The following is a 23278-nucleotide window of genomic DNA, read 5'->3' on the forward strand; positions in this document are numbered from 1 at the left end:
GGAAAAATTTAAAGTACAAAAGGATGACATAATATAAACAAAGAGAGGAAAAGATTAAACATTGAATAGGAGGAGAATGTAGATAAACACAGAAAATATTTAAAATTGAAAGAAAAATAAAAAATGAAGCGATGTCCAAAGTCTAAAATATAAACACAATGGCTGGGAAAATATTGATATTTCACTTAGCAACACCAAATGCAAAAATAGTCTATATCATTAGCTGCTCTCAGAATCAGTGCTTCTCAACAGTTGATTACTAGATTTTAAAACAGGAAGAATCTATAATTTGGTTATATGTATTCAAAGCCTCCTTCTTTCCATAGAATGATGTTCTGTATATGAAGGATAAATGATAAATCAATGAAAAGATTCATATCTACTAGTAATATGTGATTAAATATTTCTAATAAAATCAATTTTTGCTTTTCACTAATTCTCCCGAGCAATAAAAAGTGTGTCTATTTTAGAACTGATGTGCTAAACTAAAGGGAATCAGAGGCCAGTATGAACAGAAAATGGGAAAGGAAAACACAATTGAACAAGAGGGGCAGGCACCAGAATAAAAATACAAAGAAAAGTTACATATAAAGAAATAGTAAAATGAAGACAGACATTAAAACAAGGGAAAGTGGGTGGCTTTTTAAATAAAAAAAATTAAAAGCACAGACCCAATTTTATCAAATAAACAATTTGTACAATGCATTTAAAAGCACACAGCCTTCATGTTCTCTCTATAAAGAAAGATATTATCTTTTCTTGTTGAACACAAAGAATTTGAAAAATAATATTTCTATTATTTGAAACATAACATTTCTATTATTTGAAACAACTAATCCTTGTAGCTCTTGAATTTCCAGTTATCATTAAGAAGCTACAGGCCTAATAAAGATAAAACTTCCAAAGTAAACATGTAATCAACTTTCACCTGAACGTGTCAGTGTAGTTACTTGACTTTGATGATAATGAGATTAAAGTAACAATAATGCTGGATATGACAATTGTTTGGAAAAAAAAAACTGAAAAGATTAACTAATACGTCTCTTAAAATGACAGGTTTCTTTTGTGGCTCTATGAATATTTCCATCCATGTGGTCCAAGTAAAATTGTCAATGGCACTCTATTGTGTAACATTTGTAAAAATGAATGAACATAACCCAATATTTGCAAGTGTATTTTTAAGTCATTTAAGTAGCAGCATATCTTCTACCAATTGTGTTCACTGGTGGCCTGAGGTTGTCACTTACTAGAATTAGTGCTGTCATCCTTGGTTCCATCGAGAGCTCCATCGGGGTGCATTTGCAAGTAGTAGCCTTGCCTGCAATATAACCTGGTCACTATACCCTTGAGCTGGGGATCTGAAAGGCAAACATAGTGGTCATAAGCCTCACAATGTGTCACAATTGAATTTCTTTTTTCTTTTCTGTTTCTTTTCTTTCTTTTTCAGAAGTAAGAGGGTATTTTATGGACATAGCACCTTTTATTTTATGTTTCCCAGATGCCTCTGTATTTCTCAAACCTGGAAGATGCTAATCACAGAAGGTGAAGAAACTGCAGTCGTCAGCTGAAGCTAATAGGTCATTTTATGAAACTGATATGTGTGTATTTACATGGTTGTTTAGGTAACGATTAAACTGCTTAATCTGTTAGTTTAGTTATTAGTTAAGTCCTAAACTAACTAGCTTAATAGTTTAAACTAATACCATTCAGGATGGCAGGACAAGAGTTTTGCAAACTTCTGGCTTTAAGAAACCTTGTTAAAGGCTTCTTAAACATTTGCATGTGTCTTTTCAAAGGCCATCCTCATCTCATGACTAGATTTGATGGGGGACATCAGAATTCCCGCAATGGCAACTGGCATCTCTCCACCACCCCTGGATAGGACATGCAAATGCGATCATGCTGTCAAAACAGGAGGATATTACAGAATGATGAAACAAAGCATCTTGTAATCAATCATAAAATGATGAACTTGCAAACAGCTGAACACACACAAGAAAAACCACATGCAAAAACAAACATAAAAAGCTATTCAAAACAGAATATCCTCAGCCTTATGTTTAGTTCTCGAGAAATTAGAAAGTGAGAGCATCTGTTTCTATGTATATCTGAATTTGAAAAATGACCCCATGGTACACAGATTTTCTTCAAAGATACTATGATATTGAAGAAAACCTGAAAAATAATACATGAAAATCACAGCATCCATGTGATCAAGCATGTTAGAATACAGGTGTTTTTGGAAGAGTAGGATTTTGAAAAGAAACATCTACGTGATTATTAGGATTGTGTCACGTATGTTCCTTACTCTGTAGTATATAATTTTAAAAATCACATAATTCTAAGATGTGCATTAGTGAAAAAAATTACTCTTGTGCCTTAATCTGCCCATCATCCAATAAGACTTGGCTGGGCTACTGACCCTTTAAGCACTGAGGACTTTTCCTAGTTTTGCTGCATCATATTTCTGCTTGTCACTGAAAACAGGTAGCACAGAAAAGGAAGGGAACAAAGGCGCAGACAAGGGTAGGGATTCTTAGTTGCCATGAAAACATATAGAGCATTTTAGAGATTGACAGTTTTTCTGCAAAACCTTTATGTTCTGGATCACTTATTTTTAGTAATCCTATATCATAGCAACTATATCTTCTGCACTTGAATTACGTACATCAGGCAAGGCAGTGAGAAGACCCATAACCCCCGCAAGTCCCTTCACACGTACACAGCGAGAGCCCTTCTCCTTTGTTTTTCGTATTAACAAAAAGATAAGAGAGAACAAACACTGGAGAGGATGCAGAGAAAAGGGGACCTTTGTGCACTGTTGGTGGGAATGTAAAATAGGTGCAGTCCCAGTGGAAAACAGGATGGAGGTTCCTCAAAAAATGAAAAATAGAAATATGATCCATTTGCTCCAGGAATCTCACTTCTGGGTATACATGCAAAGGAAATGAAATCAGGATCTCAAAGAGATATTTGCACCCCCATGTTCACTGAGGCATTATTCACAGTGGCCAAAGCATGGAAACAACCTAAGTGTCCATCAATAGATGAATGGATAAAAAAAATATGTGGTGTAGATATACAATGGAATATTATTCAGCCATAAAAGAAAAGGAAATCCTGCCATTTGTGACAACAGAAGTGAACCTGAAGGACATTAGGTTAAGGGCCTAATTTGTCATCACACCTCATGTCTGATAAGAAAGGACAAGTAAAACATGAAATTGTGTTTTTGAGTTCTTATTTAAAGACAAGAAAAACCAAATTGATTTCTATTTACATAGTTTCACATTATTTGTTTGTTTGTTTTAGAAACTGTAATAACATCGACCGCGTTCTTCTCAGGGGCCAGGATTGACTCATTGAATTTTCACCACAACTTACTTAATAGGAAGCCCATTTTGATGATGAGAAAGTGAAGACACAGAACAGTGAATTAATTTGACAAAGAGCATATGACTAATAAGTGCAAAGCTGGGGTTGACATGATCCTGCCCACTTAACTACTAAATTATGTGGCCTGTAAAAATCGAACAATTGAATTAAACCATCTTAAAAACTTAAAATAAAATACAAACTCATCTGTTTTCTTAAACTAGGTTCTCGAAGATTATCTCTAGCTGTGTCTAACCCCTAACCCTGCATACTTGGAGCTGAATCTATAATATAAAGCAATAACATAAAGTTAGAAATGACCAAATTTCTTGAAAATCTCTTCTAAGATCTGCCCTACTTTGCCATTGGCTACATTTCCAATAAATCTCTACCCATAAAACCCTCACCAAAATTATAAATTTAATACTGTATACGTTTAAATTCCTACAGTATCATTTTCACTTTAATTCCCCCATCTCCACCAACTTCAGCCAAAAGTCAACTCCTGACTTGACACTGAGGTTAACATTGTCAACCCCCTGAGACCAACACCATGCTTGCCTTTTTTATTCCACCTAATGGGTTGCCCAATTCCTACAGATGCTGTCTTGAAAATCTCCTTCACTCTTTTCCCTTTTTCTATGTTCACGGCCAGCAGCAGTTCAGCCCCCAGTGGCCGCTCCTAGGTGGTCTTACAACCTGCAGTATGCCTGTTCCGATCCATCAGATGAGGAAATATGCAGCCACTCTCCAATATCCGCTGAATTACTCGCACCCTGCAGCAGTGGGGCCCCATCCTATCTGCCCGACCTTGGTTTCTACTGTTCCCACGCCATCTTCAGCGCATAGCCCAACCTGGGTCACTGTGGGCTGCCTACAAAGATCCCATAATCTCCCACCTTTATCCTGTTCCCTTAACCTTACGTGTCTCAAATACATCCGCTTCCCTAGAGAGGCTCCCCTGTGCACCTGTGCACACAGCCCCACGTGCACATGTCTTTGCCTAGTTACTCCTTTTTCTTCTTCCCAAGTTTGACTCCACCAGTACTTCCTTTGGGGCACTTGCCTGACACCTCAGAAGGGGTCAGACTCCTCCTTGGAATGCTTTTATGGCAGCATTCTTTACAGGTGTAACATTTTGTAAATATCAAAATGATTTCATTTGGAAATATTATTCATACATTAAAAGATAGAGAAAGCAACACAACCTACATCCATGCACCCACCACTGAGATTAAACAGACATTAACATTCTGCTCTATAATTCAGAACTTTAATTCCACATTTATTTGTGCACTTGTATGACTGATGTCTGTCTCCAACCTAGACTGTAAGTTTCATAAGGAAAACTGAAATGTACGCTATTGCTCACCGTGGCATTTCCTGGGTCTAGATAAATGAGAGCTATGCAGTATATATTTCTTGAATGCATACTGACAAAGGTGTAATTTTCCAGTAATTGCATATTGCAGGTAAAAGTGAAAACTGGAACAACAACATGAAAACTACGACAGAAATCACGGAAAAGCCTTAAAAATGTCCACAACTTTTGATCAGGTAATTGTACTTTCTGCACTTCTAGCCCCAAAATAAATCCTCAGTGTGGTATAAAGTTTTGTGTAACAACATATGTATATACGACATGAGCATGACTATGTAAAAAATACTATCCATAGAGAAAATGGGGGAGAATATGCCAGAATGTTAAATCTAACTCTATTTTGATGGTTATTGGAATATTTATCTTTCAATATTTTATTATTTGCAAAATATCCTATCATGATGGCATGCTAATTTTATAATGCAAATGCAGAAATTTTAGTAAATCTATTAATGGCTTTGAGAAAGAATGAGTTAAAATAGCATTTTGTACCTACTTGCAAATAATATTGCATACGTATATGCAAGTAAACTAAACACCTATTACTGTTGTAGATTAACTGGCTGCCCCAACTTTTCAAGAATTCCACTTAATATTTTCTCTTTGCACATAATCACATGTCCATAAAACCTTTACTGTGATCCTTATTTATATAATTGGCCATTGTGCAATGTGGCCATTTATAGCTTAAAGTCAGTCTTTCAAATAATTAAAACAGACAAATAAAAAAACGCTTTCTCCCTAAGCCTAAAGTATGCAACCAAATAATCACAGCAAAAACAAAACAAGACAATTTTACTGACAACACAACCACATCAGTTACGTGCAGTCACACAAAGGTATGACTAATCTTCTAGACCTACTGTGAATAGAAGGCTCTAACCCTTCATTTTCTCACTCTACTTCAATACAAGTCTCAACTTCCGTCTAATATGTGCTGGACAGATAACTTACATGTATTATTTTATGACTCCGTGAGAGAAAAGTTGACAAAAAAGGACCAAGAAAATCTCACATAACTGCCGGAATGGATAGGACCCAGATTGTGCAGCAATTTAAAGCAACGGTGTCCAAAGTGGAGCGTCTCTCCTGGCCAAGGGGATTGTAGGAGAGTGCACTGCAGGGTATGAAGACCCAGTATTAGAACTTACTATTTTATTATCTCCAAAAATGAGAAAGAACTTAAGCTTCACTAATACTTGACACGAATTGACATCAGTGTCTTCAGAGTCACGTGTCACATTAGGTCCTTGAAGTACCTGAGGCAGGTGGGGCATCCCATAATGCTGAGGGGCTGGCCCAGTGACCCCGGCTCTCAGTCACTGCTCCCAGTGAATGCTTTACAGTATGTTGAAATTTATGTGCTCCTGGTTAAGCGGGCTGATAAGTTATATTATTTAGTTTAACTAAAGTTAGGATAGTGCAGGGGAAAAAAAATCCCAGAGATAGTATGGATCAAAGGTGGTACAAAAAAACAAAAAAAAGCAAGCAAAAGCTTAACATGAAGAAAATAACAAAGATGACATATCTTCTACATGGATTATGTGGTTAAAAATAAGCGTGGAAGTAAGTATCGAAATAATGATAATCTATTCAAATCTCACATGAAGTCAGCCAAATGATTCTAAAAATGTTTAGAAGACGATCTGAAATACATCTACTGTGATAAGAATGGAACCTCACTCTAAATGAATATTATGCCTTAGGATATAAAAGAATGGAAATATTGCTTGTGTGAAACAAACATATTGAGGTGCATGTTCACATTTTTCTTTAAACTAACGGGATAAGAAGGTTTGGGGACAAAGTGCTACAAAATCAATGATCTTATTTGCAATACCGATATAGCCCAAACTCCTACAACTTGGACTCTCAATTAATAATTGAAGGATGAATAAAAATATCTGAAGTCCCACACCTATATTTTAGTTAGCCAAATAAAAAATGCAAAATATTTTCCAGCTTATGAAATTGTTAGAGTTCTTTATTCTCTTTTAAAATACTTACGCATTCAGAATATCTACTCTGCTTAAGAAAATATGAAAACTTAGCCTGTCTTAATTATCCTTTTCCTTTTGTTTTGTCTTTTGTATTTACTGTGCCTGCACATTTTACTAAAAATGTTCTGAGGATACTCCTTGAGTGAAACTCTAACTATGCTCTCTGATATTAATTAAAATAGAAATAATGAAAGCTAATGTGCATGTATATCAAGGAAAAAAAAAAGATGTTTCATAATATATTAGCCTCAACACTGAGAACTGAAAGGAATGCAAATCAGTCCAGCTGCCTTCAGGTACAGGGAAAAAAATACCCAACATTTTAAATTAAAACAATCACTTTCTCAGAAGTGGGTTCATTTAAATCAATCACTGTCACAAATTATTTTCATAAAATGTGCAGACTGACAAAAGAGAAATCAGGATAACTCTTAGAATAATGTATACATAATGTAAATCATTATTTAAATTGAAAAACGTACAATATGGCATGGATTTTTATATGGCAAATACATAAATGTATATACACACATACTAATCTCAGTACTAATTATCACCATAGGTTCTTTTTTCTTAACATCTTTATTGGAATATAATTGCTTTACAATGTTGTGTTAGTTTCTGCAGTATAACAAGTGAATCAGCTATATGTATACATATATCCCCATATCCTCTCCCTCTTGCGTCTCCCTCCCACCCTCCCTATCCCACCCCTCTAGGTGGTCGAACAGCACCGAGCTGATCTCCCTGTGCTATGCAGCTGCTTCCCACTAGCTATCTATTTTACATTTGGTAGTGTATATATATCAGTGCCACTCTCTCACTTCGTCCCAGCTTACCCTTCCCCCTCCCCATGTCTTCAAGTCCATTCTCTATCAGCATAGGTTCTTAAATGTCACTCCTCTATTAGCTATGGGAAATCATATATTTTTTTAACAGGGTAAAAAGCAATTTTTGGAATATATATTTTCTGAGGTAGCTCTAATTAGATTTTGGCACTCCTAGTAGCAGAAAATAGTATTGTGAATAATTTATCCAGTCATAAATTATCATATAGTCCAATCATAAAAATAAACCACGCCAAGGAACTCTTCTAAAGAGCTGAAAAAGAGGGTGAGACAAGGGCACTAAGGAAAATGATAAAACTAAAGGTGTGAAAATATGCTATATCTTTCTGTTAATTTCTGAGAATGTCATTCAATTTCCTTCCGGCACTGACCGCATGCTACCTCCAGAGCCCCATCCCTCTGGGAACCTTGTTTCAGCCATTTCAGAATAGTTGCTGAATCCATCACCCCAATCCAATGCATTACCACGTCTATTGAATTTTAACTGCGGATTCTACAGCCTACTATAGCCTCTCCACCTTCGCCTACCAGATCCTTTGCCTGTAGGTATTAGGGATACAATCTGGCCTAAAAATACAGTTCTTGCTCTCAAAGAGCTTGCTGTCTATTGAAGGGAGAAGGAGAGAACCTGTAATATGATTTTATGTCAATTAATCATGAGTTAAATTATTGGGTTTACATGTCTATCTGCCTGAAAATAAATTATAAATCTTTTGATAATTTGCATCATTATTATTCAAAATAGACTGTCACTATGCTTTACAGAGAACAGCTGCTCAACAAATATTTATTGAACTGAATTCACCTTCTGTTTGTTTTTTAAATCTATACATAAGCTTTAAATGGAATTAAAATCAAAATGCATTTTTGTATCTTATTTAAGAATTAGAGGAGCAGAGTATACTTGAGATACAGATAAATGTGGGTTTAGAAAGGGAAACATCAAAAAATTTAAAGCTTATTTTCCAAAAATTATTTTGGCCAAAAAATTCCCTCTAGGTAAAATATATTAAGAAAACAACAGTGGGTAAAGCCTCTTCCTGGGGAAATGTCTGAGAAGATCACTAACAGGAAGGCAAGCAGTGAAGATCTTGTTTAATATTTGACCCTAAGCTTCAAGGAGCAGACAGACCTTGAGCAGACCTAGGTATCTTAGGATTCCTGGTGCAGCATTGAACTCTTCAAATATTCAGGGTCTATAAGCTCCAGAAAGAAGCCTATCTTTGAAGCTCACTTAGAAAAGCACCCCATTCCAATGCTATTCAAAATCTTAGCAATATAGTTGCAGTAAGCACATATTACTAAATATGTTAAATTACCAGAATATTCCATGCTCACTCAGCCAGTGTCTAAATATTTAATAACAACCTTCTTTCTATTTCTTATTACAGGATTATTTTTTTTTAACTTTTTTTTTCTTTGTTTTTTTTAGAAATTCACGTTCTTTTATTTATTTATTTATTTATTTATGGCTGTGTTGAGTCTTCGTTTCTGTGCGAGGGCTTTCTCCAGTTGCGGCAAGTGGGGACCACTCCTCATCGCGGTGCGCGGGCCTTTCACCATCGCGGCCTCTCTTGCTGCGGAGCACAGGCTCCAGACGCGCAGGCTCAGTAGTTGTGGCTCACGGGCCTAGTTGCTCCGCAGCATGTGGGATCTTCCCAGACCAGGGCTCGAACCTGTGTCCCCTGCATTAGCAGGCAGACTCTCAACCACTGCGCCACCAGGGAAGCCCCTACAGGATTATTTTTAATTAAGAAAACCACCATGGCAAAAACTGCTGCAGACCTCCTTTGGAATGACAGATTCTGAAAGCAAACTGTAGCATCTTGAAACACTCACAGGTTCTTTTTTTTTTTTAATTTAATTTAATTAATTTATTTATTTACACAGCAGGTTCTTATTAGTTATCTATTTTATGCACATTAGTGTATACATGTCAATCCCAATCTCCCAATTCATCCCACCACCACCAACACCCCCGCCGCTTTCCCCCCTTGGTGTCTGTACGTTTGTTCTCTACTTCTGTGTCTCAATTTCTGCCCTGCAAACTGGTTCATCTGTACCATTTTTCTAGGTTCCACATATATGCGTTAATATACGATATTTGTTTTTCTCTTTCTGACTTAACTTTACTCTGTATGACAGTCTATAGGTCCATCCACGTCTCTACAAATGACCCAGTTTCGTCCCTTTTTATGACTAATATTCCACTGTATATATGTACGACATCTTCTTTATCCATTCGTCTGTCGATAGGCATTTAGGTTGCTTCCATGACCTGGCTATTGTAAATAGTGCTGCAATGAACATTGCAGTGCATGTGTCTTTTTGAATATGGTTTTCTCTGGGTATATGCCCAGTAGTGGGATTGCTGGGTCATATGGTAATTCTATTTTTAGTTCTTTAAGGAACCTCCATACTGTTCTCCATAGCGGCTGTATCAATTTACATTCCCACCAACGGTGCAAGAGGGTTCCCTTTTCTCCACACCCTCGCCAGCATTTCTTGTTTGTAGATTTTCTGATGATGCCAATTCTAACTGGTGTGAGGTGATACCTAATTGTAGCTCTGAATTGCATTTCTCTTATAATTAGTGATGCTGAGCAGCTTTTCATGTGCCTCTTGGCCATCTGTATGTCTTCTTTGGAGAAATGTCTATTTAGGTCTTCTGCCCATTTTTTGATTGGGTTGTTTGTTTTTTTAATATTGAGCTGCATGAGCTGTTTATATATTTTGGAGATTAACCCTTTGTCCACTGATTCGTTTGGAAATATTTTCTCCTATTCTGAGGGTTGCCTTCGTCTTGTTTATGGTTTCTTTTGCTGTGCAAAAGCTTTTAAGTTTCAATAGGTCCATTTCTTTACTTTTGTTTTTATCTCCATTATTCTAGGAAGTGGGTCAGAAAGGATCTTGCTGTGATTTATGTCAAAGAGTGCTCTTCCTGTGTTTTCCTCTAAGAGTTTTATAGTGTCTAGTCTTACATTTAAGTCTTTAATCCATATGGAGTTTATTTTTGTATATGGTGTTAGGGAGTATTTTAATTTCATTCTTTTACATGTAGCTGTCCAGTTTTCCCAGCACCACTTATTGAAGAGGCTGTCTTTTCTCCATTGTATATCCTTGCCTCCTTTGTCATAGATTAGTTGACCATACGTGCATGGGTTTATCTCTAGGCTTTCTATCCTGTTCCATTGATCTATATTTCTCTTTTTGTGCCACTACCATATTGTCTTGATTACTGTAGTTTTGTAGTATAGTCTGAAGTCAGGGAGCCTGATTCCTCCAGCTCTGTTTTTCTTTCTCAAGATTGCTTTGGCTATTCGGAGTCTTTTGTGTTTCCATACAAATTGTGAAATTTTTTGTTCTAGTTCAGTGAAAAATGCCATTGGTAGTTTGATAGGGATTGCATTGAATCTGTAGATTGCTTTGGGTAGTATAGTCATTTTCACAATGTTGATTCCTCCAGTCCAAGAACATGGTATACCTCTCCATCTATTTGTATCATCTTTAATTTCTTTCATCAGTGTCTTATAATTTTCTGCATAGAGGTCTTTTGTCTCCTTAGGTAGGTTTATTCCTAGATATTTTATTCTTTTTGTTGCAATGGTAAATGGGAGTGTTTTCTTAATTTTACTTTCAGATTTTTTCATCATTAGTGTATAGGAATGCAAGAGATTTCTGTGCATTAATTTTGTATCCTGCAACTTTACCAAATTCCTTGATTAGCTCTAGTAATTTTCTGGTGGCATCTTTAGGATTCTCTATGTATAGTATCATGTTGTCTGCAAGCAGTGACACTTTTACTTCTTTTCCAATTTGTATTCTTTTTTTTTTTCTTCTCTGATCGCCGTGGCTAGGACTTCCAAAACTATGTTGAATAATAGTGGCGAGAGTGGACATCCTTGTTTTGTTCCTGATCTTAGAGGAAATGCTTTCAGTTATTCACCATTGAGAGCGATGTTTGCTGAGGGTTTGTTATATATGGCCATTATTATGTTGAGGTAGGTTCCCTCTATGCCAACTTTCTGGAGAGTTTTTATCATAAATGGGTGTTGAATTTTGTCAAAAGCTTTTTCTGCATCTATTGAGATGATCATATGGTTTTTATTCTTCAATTTGTTAATATGGCATATCACATTGACAGATTTGGGTATATTGAAGAATCCTTGCAACCCTGGGATAAGTCCCACTTGATCATGGTGTATGATCCTTGTAATTTGTTGTTGGATTCTGTTTGCTAGTAGTTTGCTGAGGATTTTTGCATCTATATTCATCAGTGATATTGGTCTGTAATTTTCTTTTTTTGGAGTATCTCTGTCTGGTTTTGGTATCAGGGTGATGGTGGCCTCATAGAATGAGTTTGGGAGTGTTTCTTCTCTGCAACTTTTTGGAAGAGAAGGATGAGTGTTAGCTATTCTCTGAATATTTGATAGAATTCACCTGTGAAGCCATCTGGTCCTGGATTTTTGTTTGCTGGAAGATTTTTAATCACAGTTTCAATTTCATTACTTGTGATTTGTCTGTTCATATTCTGTTTCTTCCTGGTTCAGTCTTGGAAGGTTATACCTTTCTAAGAATTTGTCCATTTCTTCCAGGCTGTCCATTTTATTGGCATAGAGTTGCTTGTAGTAGTCTCTTAGGATGCTTTGTATTTTTGTGGTGTCCATTGTAACTTCTCCTTTTTCATTTCTAATTTTATTGATTTGAGTCCTCTCCCTCTTTTTCTTGATGAGTCTGGCTAAAGGTTAATCAGCTTTGTTTATCTTCTCAAAAAACAAGCTTTTAGATTTATTGATCTTTGCTAATGTTTTCTTTGTTTCTATTTCATTTATTTCTGCTCTGATCTTTATGATTTATTTCCTTCTACTAACTTTGGGTTTTGTTTGTTCTTCCTTCTCTAGTTCTTTTAGGTGTAAGGTTAGATTGTTTATTTGATATTTTTCTTGTTTCTTGAGGTTGTATTGTATTGCTATAAACTTCCCTCTCAGAACTCCTTTTGCTTCATCCCATAGGTTTTGGATCAACATGTTTTCATTGTCATTTGTCTCTAGGTGGTTTTCGATTTCCTCTTTGATTTCTTCAGTGATCTCTTGGTTATTTAGTAACGTATTGTTTAGCCTCCATGTGTTTGTGTTTTTTATGGTTTTTTCCCTGTAATTTATTTCTAATTTCATAGCACTGTGGTCGGAAAAGATGCTTGATATGATTTCAATTTTCTTAAATTTACTGAGGCTTGATCTGTGATCCAAGATGTGATCTATCCTGGAGAATGTTCCATGTGCACTTGAGAAGAAAGTAAAATCTGTTGTTTTCAGATGGTATGTCCTATAAATATCAATTAAATCTATCTGGTCTATTGTGTCATTTAAAGCTTGTGTTTCCTTATTAATTTTCTGTCTGGATGATCTGTCCATTGGTGCATCTGAGGTGTTAAAGTCCCTCACTATTATTGCATTACTGTTGACTTCCTCTTTTATAGCCATTAGCATTTGCCTTATGTATTGAGGTGTCCCTATGTTGGGTGCATATATATTTATAATTGTTATATCTTCTTCTTGGATTGATCCCTTGATCATTATGTAGTGTCCTTCCTTGTCTCTTGTAACATTCTTTATTTTAAAGTCTATTTCATCTGATTTGAGTATTGCTGCTCCAGCTTTCTTTTGATTTCCATTTGCATGGAATATCTTTTTCCATCCCCTCACTTTCAGTCTGTATGTGTCCCTAGGTCTGAAGTGGGACTCTTGTGGACAGCATATAGATGGGTCTTGTTTTTGTATCCATTCAGCAAGCCTGTGTCTTTTGGTTGGAGCATTTAATCCATTCACGTTTAAGGTGATTATCAATAAGTATGTTCCTATTACCATTTTCTTAATTGTTTTGGGATTGTTTTTGTAGGTCCTTTTCTTCTCTTGTGTTTCCCACTTAGAGAAGTTCCTTTAGCATTTGTTGTAGAGCTGGTTTGGTGGTGCTGAATTCTCTTAGCTTTTGCTTGTCTGTAAAGCTTGTGATTTCTCCATCGAATCTTGGTTGTAATCTTGGTTGTAGGTTCTTCCCTTTCATCACTTTAAATATGTCATGCCACTCCCTTCTGGCTCGTAGAGTTTCTGCTGAGAAATCAGCTGTTAAACTTATGGGAGTTCCTTTGTATATTATTTGTTGTTTTTCCATTGTTCCTTTCAATAATTTTTCTTTGTCTTTAATTTTTGTCAGTGTGATTACTGTGTGTCTCGGTGTGTTTCTCCTTGGGTTCATCCTGCCTGGGACTCTCTGCACTTCCTGGACTTGGGTGGTTGTTTCCTTTCCCATGATAGGGAGGTTTTCTACTATAATCTCTTCAAATATTTTCTCAGGTCCTTTCTCTCTCTCTTCTCCTTCTGGGACCCCTATAATGTGAATGTTGGTGCATTTAATGTTGTCCCAGAGGTCTCTTAGGCTGTCTTCTTTTCGTTCTTTTTTCTTTATTCTGTTCTGCAGCAGTGAATTCCACCATTCTGTCTTCCAGGTCACTTATCCGTTCTTCTACCTCAGTTATTCTGCTATTGATTCCTTCTAGTGTATTTTTCATTTCAGCTATTGTAGTGTTCATCTCTGTTTGTTTGTTCTTTAATTCTTCTAGGTCTTCGTTAAACATTTCTTGCATCTTCTTGATCTTTGCCTCCATTCTTTTTCCGAGGTCCTGGATCATCCTCACTATCATTATTCTGAATTCTTTTTCTGGAAGGATGCCTATCTCCACTTCACTTAGTTGTTTATCTGGGGTTTTATCTTGTTCCTTCATCTGGTACATAGCCCTCTAGCCCTCTGCCTTTTTTTTTTTTTTTTTTGTCTATCTTTCTTTGAATGTGGCTTTTGTTCCACAGGCTGCAGAATTGTAGTTCTTCTTGCTTCTGCTGTCTGCCCTCTGGTGGATCTGAAACACTCACAAATTCTATGTTTAACTTACGATACCTTGTTACAGTGAAGACACACACACACACCCCAGATAGCATAGAGTGAAGAAAAAGTTTTCATTTCACCATATAATGCGGCCAAAATCACACCGCTTAATTTTAACAGGCAATCCTTTCACTTTTTGCTGCTCAACACAGAAGCCACTTTATACTTACTATAATACAAAATATAATTGCATATTATAAATATTAATCATGCTTCTCACTATGTTCTTCATAAAGTTTGAGACTAATCAAATGTAACTGAATGGCTTAAGGAACAAAGGCCCAAGAGTATTATTAACATTTGCTAACATTTTGTAGTCAAACACCATAATGAGCAAATTTCAATGCAGGAAATATGACTGAAAAATAATGTGAATGCTATATGAACCATATACCACAATCTGAGAGAGCTTAATAATTATGCAGACCTTCTTTAAATGCTGAAATGACTTCTACTTCTGACCAAGATAGAGTGATGAGGACCATTCATACTCTCTCACATGAAACAACAAAAAATTGACAAATTAAACTTTGCAAGACACTGGACACCAAGAAATGAAAGGCAGAGGTCTCTGGAAGACAGGAAAGAAATAAGGTGAGCTCTACTATTGCCTGACTTTAAAGCCTGAGAGATATTCCAGGACACAGTGAAGGAAGGGGAGCCCAGTGGATTCTCTAAATTGAGATGGAGCTGAGTCCAGGGAGAGGAGAGAGCTACAGAGAGAGAAAAGTTCTAAAAAAAAGTTCTACAGAGGGTCCCCTCGAGGATTCAGCTGAGTACTAATGAAAAATTGCATATGAGGAAACCACTCAAGACTGGGGAAAATCATCTGAGAGGAACAGAGGTAACAGTGCCTCAAACACACACACACAAGTATGGGCACGGTGCCTATTCCCGCTAGTCAGACTGGAAAAATTCATAATTCATGGGGCATTGAGCAGAGTATAAATAAGCATCTTGCCTTAGTATGGGGGGGGAAGGGATTAGCTTAGTTTGAGCAATGCTTCAGTTTCACCTAACAAATTCTGAAAGCAAGAGCATACTGTTTTCAAGTAGCTTAACTGCACCCCAGAATAAGCTCAAGAACATTTATAGGAATACAAAAAATATCTAACATCCAAAAATGTAAAGTGAAAAATATTTGGAATTCAATAAGAAAATTACCAGGCATGCAAAACAGCAGGGAGATATGATCCATAACAATGGGAAGAATCAATAAGTCAAAACTGACCTAGAGCTGCTGGCCCAGATGTTGGAATACCAGACAGGGACAGGCAAACAGCCCTTAAAACTGTATACATTCCATACATTCAAAAGTTAAGTGCAGGGCTTCCCTGATGATGCAGTGGTTGAGAGTCTGCCTGCTAATGCAGGGGACACGGGTTCGAGCCCTGGTCTGGGAAGATCCCACATGCCACGGAGCAACTGGGCCTGTGCGCCACAACTACTGAGCCTGTGCATCTGAAGCCTGTGCCCCGCAACAGGAGGGGCCGTGATAGTGAAAGGCCGGCGCACCGCGATGAAGAGTGGCCCCCGCTTGCCACAACTAGAGAAAGCCCTCGCACGAAACGAAGACCCAACACAGCCTAAAATAAATAAATAAATAAATAAAGTAGCCATAAAAAAAAAAAAAAAGTTAAGTGCAGACACAGACAATATAAAGCCAGCCCAAAACAAACTTCTATAGGTGAAAACTACAGTTTATGAAATGAAAAAAATACATGGAATGAGATTAATGACAAGTTAGATTAACTGCAGAAAAAGAGTGGTGAACTTGAAGACACAGCAATAGAAATGATTCCAAATGAAACCCACAGAGAAAACAATTCTTAAAAAAAAAATTAACAGAGCCTCAGTGGGCTGTGGGATAACTTTAAATGACTGGATATATGTCTAATTGGAGACTCCAGGGGAGAGTGTCAAGAGGGCAAGAAAGAAAAAATATTTGAAGAAATAATGGCTGGAAAATTTCCAAATTGGTGAAAACAATAAAACCAAAGATCCAAACAGCTTAACTCCAAAGACCAGAAACATAAAGAAAACTACACCAGGACACATCATATTGAAAGTACTTAAAACCAGTGATAAAGAGATAATCTCTTTTTTTTCCCCCCAGATCTGTGACGGCTTGGAGAGTGGTAAAGGGACCGGACCGGGAGAAGCAGAAGGTCGGGAGTACAAAGGGGCATAAGGAAACTTTTGGGGTGACAGACATATTGATAATGTTGAGTATGATGATGGCTGCATATGTTAAAACTTGTAAAACTGTACACTTTAAATACACACAGATTATTTTATTATCTTTTATACCTTAGCAGAGCTATTAAAAATTAAAGTGAAAGGATAGAAAACAATATACCATGCTAGCAAAAATCAAATGATATTAATAAAGGACAAAATAAATTTCAGGGCAAACAGTCTTACAATGTATAAGGAGGGATCATTTCCTAATGATAAATAAGTCAGTTTACTAAGAATCCATAATGATCCTGGATGTTTCTGCATCTACTGACAGAACTTCAAATACATGAAGCAAAAACCAGTGGGACTTGAGGAAGAAATAGAAAAATCTAAAATTATAGTCAGAAATTTCAACTCTCTTCTCAAAATATATATATAACAAATAGAAAATCTATTTTCTGAAAAAGAGAAAAAGTAGGAAAAAAGTCTAAGGCTTAGAGTATTATATGTTAACTTTAACACACTCAGTTAAAGCACTAGAAAGTATGATTAACTTCTCCTTCCAGAAACTAGAAATGGGATTCCCTAAATTTAAGGAATCTGAAAAACAACTACTATTTGACTCAAAGACTTTTTACAGCCAGTCAAGCCTATAGCAGGTCATATTGAGTTGCTCTCCAGTCGTCCTTACATTATTAGAAGTTGAGACTTAGCAGAACAAAAGCTATGCTATTAAAGAATCAAGGGCATCTGTTGAAATTAAAGTGCACTATTGTTTAATAAAATTCAGCATCCAAAGCCCTTCAGTGAAAGTTAACATTGGAGTCGGGATGCATCCTATTGCACGAACCATGAAAACAAGAATCAGAGCAGATGTGTAGTTTTATTAGCTTTCTTATGAGAATGTGTAGAGCAGTAAACTGGGAACCTTGCCTGAAATGCGGTGTTTTCCACGTTTTAGCACACATTTGCTTTAGAGCCAGGAAACACTTCCCTAAATGTGTTATGCCAAGGCAGTAATCAGGACAGTGGGCAAATTTTTAAAATAACTGCAGGTAACAAGGACAGGTCAATACATTCTCCAGGGCTGAGGCTCATACTTTTGAACAGTGTTTCAGAGCAGGTATATAAAACTCACTTTGCCCGTTCACATCCAGAACTATGGGGAGAACTTCACCCAATGGGTAGAACTGTAAGAACAGATGAAAATGGTACTGTTAAATACTTTGTTTACTTCTATTTAAGGAAGATGCAAATATCGGAGGTCTGCTTCCTTTTAAAGTTTCTGTCTCAGACTTTGTCTCCCAGCTGCTTCTACGAGGAGATGAGCCTTGTAAAAACCCTTTTGTTAACAATGTCAGTCCTCCAGAAACTCCAGAGAAGCAGGGTAAGAGGCAGGAAGGGAAGGCATTCAGAGGTACTTATTCATAATAAGTCAACATTGTCTTCTTCAACTACAGAGGGAAAACATTTAAGCCAGTGGTTATGAAAATAAATTAAAACACACACACACACACAACCTCCTGGAAGTCAATGTGGAAGTTTCATGAAGGATGATGTAGAATTTGGTCTGGAACTTAGAGTTCAATTGTGACCAGATCTATATACACTGAAAACCCAAACCTTCCGTATATTTTATCACAAGAAGTGGTGCCTCTCCACCATTTTTAATTAAGGCTTAAAATGAATGGCAGTTTATAACAACTTTTTCAAAGAATCCTTAACAGCACATCAGCCATTAAAATTTGAGAATATAGCTACAGGAATATATCATTTCACATGGGAAAATAAGAGGAGAAATCCTTCCTATGTTCTGTTTAAGAGTATTTTCAAAAGCCAAGATATTTAGCCAGCATTTCTTGAACATGGACTCTGCCCCAGACTCTTTGCTGAGCTGAGAGGAACCTATAGCCAAAGCAGATTACTGTCAATTATCCCCAGCATCGGTAAACCAACATATGATGTGAGTCCTGAAATAATGAGGCTGCAGGAACAGAAAGGTTATTCCAACACCAATTATAACAATAGTAAGAATAACAACTATCATTTCCTGAGCATATACTTTGGGCCAGGAGCTACTCTACGTGCTTTACCTATACTACCTCATTTAATCTCACGGCAACTTTTTGAGGTAGGTGGCATTCTTAGTCTCATTTTACACAAGGGGAAACTGAGGCACAGAGTGTTATGTGACTTGCCCAAGAGAACACAACAAGGAAATGATGGAGCTGGTACGGAAACCACTGGAGGCTGGCCTCCTAGCCTGTCCCTGTACACTGAGCCCTGCTCTGGTTGAGGACCCAAGTGTACTCAGACCACACAGAGGTCACAATGGCTTGCTGAAGGCACACAATGAGGGGACACTGATAGCTTAGAGGACAGTGATTGACACAGTGAACAAAGAACGTTTAATCTGAAAAAGGCAAAAATCAGTCATTTTCCAATATCTGTCCATCTGTCATGAAAACAGTGGAATTTATTTGGAAGACAGAAGTAGGACAAATAAGTAGAGGGAAGCCCAGATTGAATGCCCTTAAATAAGGACCCTGATTGTCATATCTTTGGTCACTGCTATATCCCAGGTGCCTAGAACAGTGCCTGTCATATAGTGGGCGCTCAATAAATACATGATTAATATATGAATAAATTAATCAATAAAGATGGAGAAGTTCCCAACACTCGTAGCTGTGCAGTGAAAGAGAGAACCAACTCTCCTACAAAGTGATGGGTTCCCTGGCCCTGACAGTGTCAAGAAGAGGTTGGATGTTCATCTATTAAGGGAATTGGGAAGAGAATGCCGCTGTGCATGCTCTAATTTCAAGCTTGCTTTAAAAAAACCATTTAACTGAAGATACAAAACAAATATGAGTAAAACTCAAATTTATTTTTAAACAAGTGGAAGTCCAGTACCGTTTGAAAGGACAGGTTTGGAACCACTGCCCTCCCCCCATACAATGAATAAGGCAAGCACTGCCCTTTCCTCTCCCTACAGGTTGGGCTAAAAGCAATCAGGAAGTGAGGAACAGTAGGCACTTGTGAGGGGGCAGGAAGGAGACAAGGAAACTACTTCTTACTAAGTTGTTGAAGAAAATCAGACAAGCCTTGCTCGTTAGAGCAAAAGGTAGATAGCGGACATCTACAGCGGTGGAAAGATTGAGAATGTTTGCATACCTCATAAAGCAAACTGTGGGGTGTGGAGCTGTAGACAAGCCAGGTATTTTTTTTTTTTAATTGAAGTATAGTTGATTTACAATGCTGTGATAGTTTCAGGTGTACAGCAAAGTGATGCAGTTTATATATATATATATATATATATATACATATATATATATATATATATATATTCTTTTCCAGATACTTTTCCATTATAGGTTATTACAAGATACTGAATGTGTGCTGTGTTATACAGTAGGTCCCTGTTGTTTACCAAGCCAGGCATGTTTTAAAGGGAGTTTGATCTACTCAAGTCTGGGAGAAAATTTGCACTAGCTTATGTATTCAATTTTCATTGTTTTGTATTTGAATTTTCTTTAAAAGTTCTACTTTAACTCTTTCACAAATACAGTTTCAGAGTCAGAGTGTGCTAATTTAATAAGCGATCTCGCAGTTTGGACATGTTTTCGGGGTGCCAGGTGGGCAGGAGGAAGAGAAGTGGGGAGCTGGTTGAGAGTCAGAGCCTCCTTCCACCTCCCGCATCTCCTCCAAGTGCACACTTGAGTCTTAAGTCTTGATTTCCTTTGCTTAAATTGGATTTGGGGTTTGCGGCTTTGGCATCAGATCCATACTTTTAATTTCTAAAATAAAGAAATAAAACCGCTGGGAAAGGCGCTACTCAGAGACCGTATTTTAGCACAGCTCCTTTAGAAATGGTACAGAGAATGACTTATTGCTCATCCCCACGGGTTCTGTACCCTCACATCTACTCGCCTGCTCTCTTCGGGGCATAAAGTTCCTCTTCACCCAAAAGCCTTTCTGACCTGTAACTGACTTGCTACGGCCCCTGAAAGAAATCACAGTGTGCTGGAGAAGAACCAGAGAAGTAGAGTAGCCGGGAGCCACAAAGGAGGACACGATCCGATCTGGAAGGTTTGCAGTCACACCTCAGTGAGCCTGGTTTCAGGTAACAAAGAATAGCGCAAACAAAACGAAAAGCCAAGCTTGAAACCACTGCACTGAGAAACACCACTTAAGCATGTGCCTGCCCATGCCTGTTCTTTTCTTTTTACTTTTATAATTTCGTACAGAATAGAAATTCCAACATGGTTACCAGTTTTTAAATCCTGGTTCAGTCTTTCAGCACACAGGTATAGAAACAAATGAAAAAGTCTTCATTTCATTCCAACTCTGTACAAAAGACAGTGTTAAGACCCAAATCTACTAGAAAGTTTAAGGTGTCTTCTTCCTTAAAGAATTTACAGTTTCATGTGGACGTCAAGGTAGCTTAGACAGAAACAGATCAACAATAATTAAAGACTTGGGGACCTCCTTGGTGGCGCAGTGGTTAAGAATCCGCCTCCCAATGCAGGGGACACGGGTTTGAGCCCTGGTCTGGGAAGATCCCACATGCCGCGGAGCAACTAAGCCGCGAGCCACAACTACTGAGCCCACGCACCGCAACTACTGACGCCCGGCGCCTAGAGCCCGTGCTCCGCAGCAAGAGAAGCCGCCGCAATGAGAAGCCCCCACACTGCAATGAAGAGTAGCCCCCGCTCACTGCAACTAGAGAAAGCCCACACGCAGCAACGAAGACCCAATGCAGCCAAAAGTAAACACATAAAATAAATAAATTTATTTTAAAAAATAACAAAAGACTTAATATTCATTTATAAATGCCACTGGCCAAAGAAGATGGCCATCCTTGGTAACTAGCTGAAAAACGTGTGGTGGAGACACACACACTAAGAGCTGTCCTTCTAATCCACATGGTTAAGGGAAGACTTCAGAGACAAAGCGAGGTGTGGGCCAATCACAGATGGCCAGGATGTGGGGTATGGAAGGAGGCGTGGGCTTCCCAGGGCAGGGGAAGGTGATCATGGGGCAAGAGGTTTCTGAAGACGTCTTGACTGACAGGCTGGGTTTGGAGGGGGTGAGGGTGCTGCCAGGTAAGGCTGGTTGCAGTCTGCAGGCAGCTCCGGGCGTCCAGGAAACTCAAGGCGAGCAGGTGGCACATCAGCAGCGGAGAGACAGTCAGCCTGTTTTGTCTGGGTTTTTTTTTTTTCCTTAATTGAAAAGTGATCTGATGTCATGACATTTTAGAGAACACTATCAGCTGCAAACTATTACTTTACATACAATGAAAGCTGGGGAAAATAAATGTTAAAAATTTAACCTGAGAAACGTATTGGCTGTGTTTCTAAATTTCCAAATCCAAAATTCTAAGCTTTGCTGTAGCGAATGTTAGCAGGTTAGCGGTGTGTGTGTGTGTGTGTGTGTGTGTGTGTGTGTGTGTGTTTAAGGCTGGTTGTGGTCTAGTAATGGAAGACTTTTTAAATGCTGTGACTTTAGGTCATTCAAGATCATTCCTACTGACATTTCCACCGGGGATTAATTTAAATAATATTTTAAGCAAGCTTACTCTGTTGCTTCATGAAGGGAGGGAATGTAACAAGATCATTAATAGAAAAAAAAAAAGCTTTCAATCCTTATCAATATTTTCCTGAAATTGGGCTGCCCTGGTGGCGCAGTGGTTGGGAGTCTGCCTGCCAATGCAGGGGACACGGGTTCGAGCCCTGGTCTGGGAAGATCCCACATGCCGCAGAGCAACTGGGCCCGTGAGCCACAACTACTGAGCCTGCGCGTCTGGAGCCTGTGCTCCGCAACAAGAGAGGCCGCGATAGTGAGAGGCCCGCGCACCGCGATGAAGAGTGGCCCCCGCTTGCCGCAACTAGAGAAAGCCCTAGCACAGAAACGAAGACCCAACATAGCAATCAATCAATCAATCAATCAATCTTTAAAAAAAAAAAAAAATTTTTTTCCTGAAATGTGTTCATATAAGCTAAATATATTAGTATCTCCCTGATCAACTCAAAGGGAGACAACTTTAAAAGGCCATGTCTTCTTTTGGATGAGAAACAGCAAAAAAAATACATCTTGAGAGATATATTTCTACTTACTTATATACAATAATGGGGAAGCCTCACAGTGAGTATCAAATGACAAATAAAGTTTAACTATCATGATTATTGATTTAGTGCAGAAACAGATGAAAAAAATCCGAGCTGCAATTTCCACCTCCCTGAATAGCTGTTGTCTTTTCTCATGTACTAACATATTTGAAGAAATGAATTTGATGTAAATTTTGTGTCTCAATATCAGTACTGTAATGCGTTTTCCAGAGTTTAAAGTTTAAAGGAGTTAACAGAATTATCTTATGCCCCCAAATTTAACCACCAGATACAGAAGTAAAGAGAAAAGACACAACTGAACATGTTTACAAAACCACAATTGAGGAAGTCCATCCGTTTCTATGTTAGGAAACAAACAACTGATCAAAAAGAAAATGTTAAGGTGATGTTTCATCAGATGAAAGAAAAGGGGAATACAGCCTTCCTATA

General features: G+C 37.7%; 1 protein-coding gene across 5 annotated transcripts in view; it reads right to left on the reverse strand.

The window, feature by feature from the left end:
* Positions 1-23278, reverse strand: part of FGF14 (fibroblast growth factor 14) — a 615412-nt gene that overhangs the window by 128116 nt on the left and 464018 nt on the right. For 4 of the 5 annotated variants that reach the window (XM_059902611.1, XM_059902615.1, XM_059902613.1 and 1 more), the window contains one exon: positions 1248-1358. The exons of the other annotated variant lie outside the window; for it this stretch is intronic. In XM_059902611.1, coding sequence (XP_059758594.1) covers positions 1248-1358 — 111 coding nt within the window. The remainder of the gene's footprint in view (positions 1-1247; positions 1359-23278) is intronic. 5 annotated transcript variants of the gene reach the window in all.

Source organism: Balaenoptera ricei, chromosome 18 (assembly GCF_028023285.1).
Source record: "Balaenoptera ricei isolate mBalRic1 chromosome 18, mBalRic1.hap2, whole genome shotgun sequence".
Classification (NCBI taxonomy): Eukaryota; Metazoa; Chordata; class Mammalia; order Artiodactyla; family Balaenopteridae; genus Balaenoptera; species Balaenoptera ricei.